Source organism: Nuphar pumila, chromosome 2 (genome assembly GCF_984573655.1).
Source record: "Nuphar pumila chromosome 2, dmNupPumi1.hap1.1, whole genome shotgun sequence".
In the NCBI taxonomy this organism is placed as follows: domain Eukaryota; kingdom Viridiplantae; phylum Streptophyta; class Magnoliopsida; order Nymphaeales; family Nymphaeaceae; genus Nuphar; species Nuphar pumila.
In genome coordinates this window covers 68,363,938-68,376,024 of record NC_143250.1, presented here as the reverse complement: position 1 = coordinate 68,376,024, position 12,087 = coordinate 68,363,938, and the positions used below count along the sequence as shown (strand labels likewise).

General features: G+C 38.2%; 1 protein-coding gene across 3 annotated transcripts in view; it reads right to left on the bottom strand.

Moving 5' to 3' along the window:
• The window catches only part of LOC149845673 (methionine aminopeptidase 1A-like), a 47,159-nt gene extending 35,292 nt beyond the window's left edge, over window positions 1-11,867 (bottom strand). For 2 of the 3 annotated variants that reach the window (XM_089995903.1, XM_089995904.1), the window contains exons 1-3: window positions 11,737-11,867; window positions 10,416-10,508; window positions 9,078-9,128 (exon numbers count right to left, since the gene is read on the bottom strand). In XM_089995903.1, the coding sequence (XP_089852029.1) occupies window positions 9,078-9,128; window positions 10,416-10,489 (125 nt within the window). In that variant the 5' untranslated portion in view covers window positions 10,490-10,508; window positions 11,737-11,867. The remainder of the gene's footprint in view (window positions 1-9,077; window positions 9,129-10,415; window positions 10,509-11,736) is intronic. The other variant, XM_089995902.1, reaches the window with a different exon arrangement.
• Window positions 11,868-12,087: the final 220 nt, after the last annotated feature.

Below are 12,087 nucleotides of genomic sequence, written 5' to 3'. Positions count from 1 at the left end.
CACTTAGCTTAGTAAGAACATATTAAGGAGGTGGAGAAGTGAAAGAAAATAAAAGAGAAGATCTTATTTGCTCGAATTTGGGTCTAAGCCCATTCAAGAAATTAAAAAATCGATCTTCTTCTAATTATTTGTGTCGTAGCTCAATGGCTTCTCCACTCCAGTTTGGTTCAAGAATAGCAAGTTCATCCCAAATAGATGATAATTTGGCGAAATATTTTCTAATAGTCATTTTGCCTTGTTGAAGGGTTAAAGCCATTGTTTAGAGGTAATATTTGTGAGATAAATCTCTTGAGGTATACATCCTCTCAAGATATTCCCAAACTTGAGGTGCCTTTTTAAATTTCAAAATATTGCCATTAATCCTAGTCTCAACTGTAGAAAAAATCCATGAAAGAATTTTGTAGTTTTTCATTTCTCATTCTTCATGTTTCTTGTTATATTCTTCAAAAGCCTTCACTCTTTCCTCTCCACCAATGACTTTTATTTCTCCTTTTTCAACTATAGTAATTTTTTGCTCGGGTTCCGAAATCATACCTTTGATGTAGCCCCAAAGCCCTTTTCTCTTGATATGAGCTTCCATATTACCGGCCCAAACATGATAGTTTGACCCGTTGAGTTTGAATTCGAGGAAAAAATGTGAATCCTTTTCCGCCATTAAGGAGATTTTATGAGAAACAAAAGAAACTTCACAATTAGAATACTTACCACAATGGATCTACTTTTAGCTATTTCTTGTAGTACGCCAACCAGGAAGTATTGCAAGAGCTTTTCATGCCAAAATACAAGAATGAAGAGTGGGCACGGTTTTGAGGCAACCACCGTGATGACGGCAGCACACGTGCTAGCTTCTCATAAACCAAGCTATGGTACCATGTAAAAACATCTTCAAGAATATCAAGTTCAAAGATGACTTGATTAATCCACAAGATTCACAAAGAGAATTAAAGGAACAAAGGCACAAGGAAATACTCACAAATGAGCACAAATGCACAAAGGCATAAAAAAGGTAATCTTTTATTGAGAGAGAGAGAGAGCACTACTAAGCATTCAAATACAATAGGGAAACACCCTCTATTTATAAGCTACAAGGGACCCAAAGAGGGGCTCCCATAGACGTTGGAGCCCCTCCAACGGTCATATTTATGACCATTGGAGGGGTCCAACGTCTATATGGTGGACCCCTCCAAACAATAAAAAAACAAGAAAAGAAAAAAGAAAAGAAAAAGAAAAAGAAAAAGCATATTCAAGTGAATATGTGTGATACATGTGAAAAGACAGTTTTACCCCCAGAGGGTATTACAAAGAAAAATATATATATTTATATATATAAATAGATAAATACATAGACATATATATATATATATTATATATGTATATGTATCTCTCTCTATATATAGATATATATGAGATACAATTTAACAAAAATCATATATGAAGCATTTATGTCTCTACGAGCCGCATAAGACATCATCAAACATCAACTAATATAGAATCATAGATAATATTGCATGTATATCTCACAAGAACAATGCAAAATATTAAATATCTTGAATTTAAGAATATGACACAAGACTTATACTTTTATGTTACATAAAAAAAAATAACCAAGTTTATGAACAATTAAGTGTTAAATAACCAAGTTTTTTTAAAACATATTACATAAAACCTCAATAATCATAATCGCCTTCAACATCATTATATTTTTTTTCTCCTCCTTCGACATCCACATCATCTCCAAGATACATGGGATCTTCATCATCTACCTCTTGTATTATTTCTATGTTAATCCATTGAATGACCTCTTCATTCAAAAGAGCCTTGCTTATTCTTCAATCAATGCATCTAATTCATCAAAATATTCCAAACTGATGGGATCAAATTGCTCGTGTGCCTCCTTGCTGATAACTTTTCGATTTGCCTAAAAAGATGACATGAAAAAATTAAAATTATTTGGGTTTTGAATGAAAATGACAAATAAACTTTATAATTTTATATACATCTGCCTCAATTGTAAGTTGTAGCGAACGTAGACGAGAACATTGAGCCTTTTGTGCTCAAATCTATTTCTTCTTTTGATATGAATTTGCTCAAAGACACTCCAGTTTCTCTCGCATCTACTTACACTACATGTTTGGCTAAGAATGTTAACGACAAAAGCTCTCATATTTAAAACATCACTTCCAAAACTGGCTCACCACATGTCTGAAAAAATAAGAAAATGAGAAATTAATAAGACAATAACAAATATACAATCATACAAAACATCATAACTAAATAACAAATTAAAATTGACAAAATAAATCACATGGACTCATGTCACGGTTTAGCACTACTGCAGGTCTCCCCATATCATACAATGCATTATCATAAGTTTTCATTTCCTTATGAATTTGATCTTAAATGCTATAATCAGGATTCAACCTTATGATGCAATCCAAAAGTCCCTTGTATACTTCCCTATCCATTTTAAACGTAGGAAAGTATCTAAATAAAGGATTTAAATAATATGTTGTAGCATGAAGATGCTGATGAAGATGCTGAGTCCACCTATGAGCAATGATATTTCATATAAGTATGTACAAATTTTTTTCCTTCAAATTATCTCTAATGGCCTTTTTTGCCTTATACATTACCTCATAAAGATAACCTATAACTGGTCTGTTTTCACTGTCAACCAATTGAAACACCTTCACCAAAGGTATAGTTATTCTCAACAACTTCTTGAAACACCTTCACCAAAGGTATAGTTATTCTCAACAACTTCATCATGAATCTCAGAATTCACTGCTGAATACAATATCTATATTTTCTCTAGCCTTTTTTTTATGCATTGAGATATGCATTTCACTCATCTGATGAAAATATTTTTTTTAGTACAACTCTATTTTTTACTAGACTTCGCACTGTCAAAAAATTCATAACAAATCTAGTAACTGCACTATGAATCAATCCATGTTATTGATATCCTAAAGCATGAGGTCTATGCAATGGGTAGCACACGGAGTCTAAAGGAATGACCCAAAATTTTCTGTCAATTCTTTACCTGCTGCCCTATAATTTGTTGCATTATCAGTAATGAACCGTATAATGTTTTGAGGTTGAACATCTTCCACAACCTGGTCAAAAACCATCAACAATACATCAATTGTTTTAGGCGTATCAAACAAAACAATTGATTTCAAAAGCATGATTCATTTGGGGCAATAGACAAAGAAATTTATCACAGTCCTCGACTTTCTATCTGGCCACCCATCTGCCATGATGCTACACTCAGTCTCTCACCATGACTGCCTCATCTCATCACAATAAGCATTCATTTCATTCACATTAACATCTAAAATATTTTCTCTTAAAGCATGATATGAAGACATCTTGTATCCATGCACGATACTGGTTATAACATCTGTCATAGCCTGAAAATAAAATAAATTTGCCGCATTGAAAGGAATGCAGACATCATAAAACCATATGAGAAGTCATAGCAGTACGAATGTCGGGTTGTCCTCCAGGGACAAACCTAAGAGGAAAAAAACTCCTAATAGAGCTTCTAACACTACCTCCTCTCGAAGAACTCCCTCCTCCTCTTCTTTCTCCTCATCTTCTTCTTGTAATCGCAACACTGCTACTAGCACAAGTCACACCTTTTTCCTTTGCTACAGAACTATCTACTTTTGATGCTACGCTAGGTGTTGTAGGATCAGAAGTAGGGAGCTCATCTTCGTCCTCTCAAAGCTCATCCAACAATTTTCTTGACATGCACGCGATAACATTATGATGTGTTCCAGCTAAATGATGATTCAATTGAGAGATACTACCCGAAATAACAGTATGACAATAGTTGCACTCGATTTTCAACCGATTTTTACTCATTATTCGAGTGCCCCATTGCCATGTTGGATCATATGATGTCATCTTCCCCCCAAAAAAGCTCAATAAAAAAAAAAGAATATGGTTTTTTACCTTAAACCCACTTTCTTGAGTGAAAAAATGGTGGAAATGCACTCTTGATGAAATCGCAAAAGCCCTCTCCCTTACACACGGATCGGCCCCCAAAATTTTCTCATGAGTCTTAGGGTGCATGGATACCTCTCTAATGGCCTCTACACAAATGAAGGAGTCGGCCCTCAAGAGGTCTTTAAAACCCAAAAACAAAAAAATGACTCTTCAGCCCTTTTTAAGTGTGTCAGGACTGTATCGTACGATATAGGTTGTATCATACGATATGGGCCCGTGTCGTACGATATAGGTATGATATGGACAACCTTGTATTTCATTACAACATGCACCCAATTACACAAAAAAGAAAGGAAAAAAGACAATAGATAGTACTGGTGAACACTTACATAATCCTTTGGCTAAATCGAACACATTTCAAAATATGAGAAAGAAATGTGATGCTTTAGGTTAGCCTACTAACAAACGAGATATATGAGAAATTTATGGAATTAGAAAATTCACTAGTGTTCAATATATAAAGGTTACTCTTGAATTAGTAATTATAAAATAAGTTTTATGCTAAGTCACAGGGACTCGGCAAAACAGGTGTCGAACCCGCATCGACGCGACGCGGGTGCGCGTGCGGGTGCAGCACCGGGTGCAGTCAACACGACCCTGGGTGCGGTCAACGCACCCAGGGTCATTTTTGTCCACTGTTTTGGCGTTAAAAAAAAATCCCCGATCAAAAGGAGGATTAGGGCAAAAATTTTTTTTTGCCCTAATCTCTCCTCTACTCTCCCCCCGAGCTCGAGTTGTCTCCTATCGACGCCCCAGCTCCTCCTCTCCTTTCGCAGGTATGTACCCTCTCTCACTCTCTTCTTGGGTCGGCAGGGGAGGGGCCGAGCACCCCCTTCCCTTCTCGCTCTCTTGTTGGGTCAACAGGGAAGGGGCCAAGCCCCCCCCCCCCCCCCCCCCCCGCCCCTCTCTCGGTCTCTTGTTGGGTCGGCAGGGGAGGGGCTGAGCCCCCCCCCCCCCTGCTCCCTCTGTTTTCGGCACAGAAGGGGCTGAGCCCCTCCCCCCTCTGGCTCTCTTTTTGGGTCGACAGGGGAGGGGCTGAGCCCCCCCCCCCCCTGCTCCCTCTGTTTTCGGCAGGGGAGGGGCCGAGCCCCCCCCTCTCGCTCTCTTGTTGGGTCGACAGAGGAGGGGCTGAGCACCCCCTGCTCCCTCTGTTTTCGGTAGGGAAGGGGCTGAGCCCCTCCCTGTTTTTGGCAGGAGAAGGGCCGAGCCCCCCACCCTACTCCCTTTGATTTCAGGGGAGGGGCCGAGCCCCCCCCCCCCCCATCTCTCTCGCTCTCTTGTTGGGTCAGCAAGGTAGGGGCTGAGCCCCCCCCCCTGCTCCCTCTATTTCGGCAGGGGAGGGGCCGAGCCCCCCTCGCTCTCGCTCTCTTGTTGGGTTGGCAGGGGAGGGGCTGAGCCAGAGTTACCGGAAGCGCCTAGGCAAAAGGGGAAGCGCGCTTCGGAAGCGCGAAACGTCGCGCTTCGGAAGCGCGAAACGTCGCGCTTCCGAAGCGTGAGGGGAAGCGTCCCCCTTTTTTGGAAACGCGCTTCCCATTTATGGGAAGCGCGCTTCCCCCACGCTTCCCCCTCGCTTCCCCATTTTTTCCATTTTTCCGCTTCCCCTCGCTTCCGGTTCGCTTCCTAGGTCGCTTCCGAGACGGTTCGAAATTTTCTTCTAAGTAGTCCCACGCTTCCCCGCTTCCTAAATTTTTTAAAGTGCCTCGCTTCCCGCTCCCGCTTCCCGTATCGCTTCCCGCTCCCGCTTCCTCGACTGGTAACTCTGGGCTGAGCCCCCCCCCCCCCCTTCTCCCTGTGTTTTCGACAGGGGGAGGGGGTCGAGTATAATTGATTTGAAAATTTTAATGTATTTTTTTTTGTATTTTCAAGATAAAAATGACAGATAAAGAGAAAGGATTCGCGTCATCCTCATCCCAACATGTGAGTTCTGCTGCTAGTTTTGCTGATAGTTGCAGTGGGATTGATGATGTGGGGACGCTATGGGTACATGTAAATAAACTTGCAAAAACTGGAGAAGGAGGTGGTGGAAACAAGAGATTTCGATGCAAGCTCTGCGAAAGAGATTTTGTTGGGTCTTACAGAAGAGTGAAGGCTCATTTGTTGAAGATACCAGGACATGGCATTTCAGCTTGCAGAAAAGTTGATGAGGCAATGCGAAGAAAATACAAGAAGAATATGAGAAGAGAAAGGCAATGGCCGATTCTTCTGCAGTCAGTGTGTCATTTGCAAGCCACCAAGAAGATGCTGAAAAAAAAAAAGATAAGTCAATGTAGGAGGTAGAGGAACGATACAAGCAACATTCAATACATATGGAAGAAAATAATTGGATAGAAAAGTTAAGAGGTATTTTTATTCTGGTTCACTCCCATTTAATGCGGCTAGAAATCCTTATTGGAAGGATTTAGTAATATCCTTGGCAAATTGTAATTTGAGTGGTTATGTGCCTCCAAGTTCAGAAAAAATACGAACCACACTTCTTGCAGAAGAGAGGGCAAATGTGGAGAGGTTGCTAGAGATTAAAAAATATTCATGGGAGCAAAATGGAGTTTCTATTATGTGTGATGGATAGACAGATATTCAAAGGCGTCCATTAATCAATTTCATTGTTTGTTCGCTTAGTGGCCCAATATTCTTGAAAGCAGTTGATGTATCTGGGGAATATAAAAATGCAGAGTATTTGAAGGGATTGTTTATAGAAGTGATAAAAGAAGTGGGTGATCAGAAAGTGGTATAAATCATTATAGACAATACTCCAGTTTGTAAAAGTGCAGCGTTGAGTTTGGAGAATGAGTACCCTCATATTTTTTGGACTCTCTGTGTAGCACACAGCTTAAATCTAGTCCTAAAGAGCATCTGCAACCCCAAAGAAGAAGAAAATTCACAAGCATATGCTTTATGTTCATGGATTGAAGATTTAGAAAGAAATGTCAAAAGCATTAGGAATTTTGTTGTTAACCACCATCGTGCTAATGCTATATTTAATAGGCATTCTAATTTGAAATTGTTGAAGGTCGCTGAAACACGTTTTGCGTCCATCATTGTGATGATGAAGAGGATTAAAAGAGTGAAGAATGCTTTGATTAACATAGTGACTGATGAAAATTGGACATTCTATCGTGCTAATGAAGATATCAAGGCTCAAGAAATTAAAAAATTCATTCTTGATGATGAGTTTTGGGACAGAGTGGTATACTTCCTTCAATTTACGCAACCTATTTGAGAAATGTTAAGAGAAGTTGACAAGAATGAGCCCATGCTTCACAGAGTTTATGAAATGTGGGATAATATGATTGAAAAATTACAAGCTATACTTTTCAAGCATGAAGAAAAAAATCCTACATTGGATTATTCAGATTTTTTTAATCATATTCATTCAATTTTAGTCAGAAGATGGGATAAGAGCAACACTCCTTTGCATTGCATGCACATTCTCTTAATCCAAAATATTATGCAAATAAGTGGCGGGCCGGTGGTATTGGTCGTGTCCCTCCAAATTTAGACCCAGAGCTATCAAGACATAGAAATATGTGTATGACAAGACTTTTTTCAGAAGCATATCTTCTACATCAAGTTACACAAGAGTTTGAAAAATTTTCATCTTCGAGATTATATGGACCGGCAGTATTCGCGAGAGAAGAAGATAATATAGATCCTATCACATGGTGGTCAACATTTGGATCAGAAACACCTATTCTCCAACGTCTTGCATTAAGATTGTTATCGCAGCCTGCTAGTTCATCTTGTTGTGAAAGAAATTGGAGCACATATTCTCAAATCTACAACATAAAGAGAAACAAACTCATCAGCAAGCGTGCAGAGGATTTAGTATATGTTCATTCAAATCTTCGATTACTTTCGCGAAGCAATGATGAATACAGGTACTAATTTGCTCTCTTAGTTATTTGATTATTTCTTAGTTTTCATTTAAATATACTTGTATTGTATTTATCATTTTCAAATTGGGTTTATAACGCAGACAAGGAACATCCAAATTTTGGGATGTAAACCCAGAAGAGTGTGACTTCGAGGGAGAACATGATTTCAACATAACAAACATGGATTTAGCTGAGCCCAGTATTCCTTCTAATGATGCATTTGATGATGAAGAAGAAAATTATTAACATTCATTACTTCATCAGGATATACTTTAGTACGTAATTTAGTTCTTTTATACTTTAAGTATTTGATTGATATTTAGGTCGATTTATGTAATTGCTTTACTTATTTGATTGATAATTTGATATTTAGGTTGATATACTGCATGCATGATGAATCATATTATGACAATGTTAATTGTTAAATGTTAAACTGTTAAAACTTCAAAATTATATATATATATAATTTTTTTTTACATTGTTGCCCATGCCGCACCCCCGCACCCGGGTTTTTTGGAAGTGTCGCATCCCCGCACCCGCACCCGCACCCATGTGACATAGGTTTTATGCAATAGATCCATATAGATGATCAATAGGAGATACTTAGAAACTTATTTATTAAACTTGTTAATTATTAAAACTGGTTCACCCATCCGTTTGAATTATCATTGGGATAGTTTAACATTATTAAGATGGTAATTATCACTGAAATAATTTAACATTATTTTTTGTGTCTCTCTCATGGCAAATAGAGAAACCAATGAGCCCATCTGTTTGAATGGGTGAAATACCTACAGTTTAAAGCCACAAATTAAACAATATGACATGAGTGCACTCTAAACAATACCTAGGACACTCTTAATAACACTTTGTATTTCTAACGATGTGCAATTCAGGATAGTCTAATTGGAAGTCCCACAAAAAAATAAAAGCACCGGCCCAAGATAATCAACAAGTACTTGAACACAAACACAAAGCACAAAGACAGTTCTTTTTCGCATAACTATCATAATTACCAAATGACTGTTGCAATAAATTTGTATGCTTTTATGTCTAAGTATTTAACATTGCATGAACTTAAAACACCTAGTGTCCTACCATTTACAAAATACATAAACAGGTGAAAGTAATGATCTTGAAAAAGGAAAAAATTGAAGATAAAGATCCACGATAAAGATAATGGTTACTAACCAGAAAGCAGCACCTTCCTGAGGCAGTTTTAATTCCACACATTTAGGACACCTAAAAAGAACAGAAACAACTTCACGATAAACAAAAATCATGAAGAATAAAAAATAAATGTAGAACATATGGTGTGTAGTGGACATATGGTGGAATATGTTCATACATATTTGGCAATGAAAAGGTAACCAAATTAACTTCAACAAACACTGAAAAACACCTTCATCAAAATGTAATAATAGATCACAATTCTTACAAGTCCAAATATGAGTACAAATGATTACATCAGTAGGAGAAAGATGTGACCAATTCATTTATCTGAAGCAAGAAATACATTGGCATGTCTCTTATTGAAACATGGTTTTCTCTTTCATGTTCTCAAGCAATGATAAGTCGTAGCAAGGCCTATATTTAAAACAACACTATCATGATGCATCAAATTTGTAACAAGGTTCTGCAGCTGACACCGATAAGATAAAACAATGCAAAAGCATCTTCTATTCTTAAGATAATCACCTAATCATTCACGTTCAGAATCATGTGTAATTTTTTCATTGTGATTGAATGGAAATTTCCACTATGGACACTCGTCAAGGCAGTTGCTAGATGCTTCTAGCTGCCAAGTGTTCAATAATCATCCATTCTTAATGGTGAATATGGCATTCATCAGATAACCTGTATGTCTCATTTCAATATTGCATCATCTCCCTAGACCCTCCTGCAGCTGAAAGTTTGTCTTCACACTTTAATAACAATAAATATTACTATTGAGTTGGCAGGGTATGTAATTTTAAAATTTTAATACATGTAAGTCAATCCCATTCTCAACTTGATGGCAGCTAAAGAATCTTAGCATGATTGTAATTAATAATCCATCAAAATACCCAGACATTTAATTTTTACCCAACAATATAATTTGAATTACTCGTGATAGTTAACCGTGGAGCAATTTGACTTGAAGCAATAACTGAAAACATTCAACCTTATTTATGTCATTTATGAAACTAAGACCAGCTAACGATACCTGCATGTGCACACCATGGTCATGCATTTCAAAGCCAATACAGACAACAATTTAATTTTAAAACCCACAATTTCAAAGGAATGAAAAAAAAAGAAAAAGGTTTTGTGAAAAAAGTTGATAAGCATAACATTATACAGAACAAGTTACGCATCATGGACATCTTACACTAGTGAACATGTGGCAATACGACCATCACATCATTTCCAATTTGATTATACAAGAACCATTTCACAAAGCAAAGGCTAACATATGAATTAGTTGAAAGGCTAATCTTAACATTTAAATTTTGCAATAAAAGATAACAGTAGATAAGAAGAACATACTGAAGACGTGCAGGATGGCCGCACTTAACACAAGATAAACTTGATTCTGCTCCCATAGTTTTGCCTTGATCCATGCCACCCTATTGTACTCCTCTTGTCATGGAAAAAGAAGAAAGGAAGAAATAGCAAAAGCAATTAGTTGAACTGTGCCACGGAGAAATGTTATTTCACAGTGACCTAGATCAAGACTTGAAACCGTCAGTCAAAACATTAATCAACACTTAACTTTAAAACCACAGCAAGAAGCAAGAAGCAAGAGAACAAAACTCTCTCTCTCTCTCTCTCTCTCTCTCTCTCTCTCTCTCTCTCTCTCTCTCTCTTATATATATATATATATATATATATATATATATATATATATATATATATTCTCTGCTTTCATTTGAGAGCTTGCCCACATAGCTCACAAGTTGCCAACTATGACAGAGGACCTATATCACACTGATACTTCATTTTGGCCCCCGTATCGTGTCCCCTATATACTAGTCATATTAAAATTTTCATAAAAATGGCTGTCACCGTATCTGTAGCCGTAATCTGTGTGACATAGCAGAGGACTTGGGATCGATTCAAAAGATTCAGGCAGAATATGTATCTTTATTGCAAATTGAGATAGTTATACAGTATCCAATGTCCAAACATGCCTATAAGGTCAACATTTTGATTGCCTACCACCTAGAAACAGTGAATAAGTAAAGGAAGAAGTAAAAGGTGATTTTGGAAGCTTCTCCCATCCAATAAAAAAAGGCTCTCATTTGCTCCAGTTGTAATGTAAAACATGCAGTGAGTGTCTCTTCAAGATAAATAATTTGAACACCAAACTCGGTCACCAATCTACAGTTGGTCCGTCAAAGAGATCTTTCGTCGATACTGGTTTCTTTTTTCAGTTTCATACAGGTAATGGAGCGCTTACTTAGCAATAACCGACGGCGAAAAGCAAGCCGAAACGAATCGAAATCGAACGAATTTCAATTCGCCCTAATCTTTGCTTTCAATCAATCAAAGATTCACAAATCGTTTGCGTTACGACATACAAACACTTAACCCAGTGAGGCTAACCAGAGCTCCTAACAGGATGCGTTTCAATTCAAGACTCAACATATAACCGATGGAAGAAAAACTATGAATCGTGCAAACGAGATTGCAGAAATTGGTGGCGTTTGGGTGCGAACTATTGACTGCGATGACATGCGCAGTGATCAAGATTTCCATCCAATGAAAATCATGATTTGGGTTTACGGCACGCAGAGGGAGAGAGAGAGAGAGAGAGAGAGAGAGAGAGAGAGAGAGAGAGAGAGAGAGAGATGATGATGATGCTTACTGTTTAGCGGAAGGGAAAGCAGAGAGAAGGGAGTCCTTCCAGGTTCCCTTTGCCGCGCACAAGTACAGAACCTACGCCACGCGATGGTTTCCCTTGCCACGAGCACCAGCCCTTCCAATTTATTGAGTCTCAAGAGTAGGGTTTGAAAACGTGCAGCTTTCATGGGTAAAGGACGAGCCGGACCCAGATTGGTTTGACCAAGAATTACTGGTTGACTGGGCTAAGTCTAGACTCCAGCAAGATATGGAATCGTACATTAATCTGGGCACCCTCACAACTACTCTGCCCAGACAGGGGTGTGGAATTGCAAGCAGGGGGTGTCAACGGATCTTGGTTAGGACACAGGTGAAA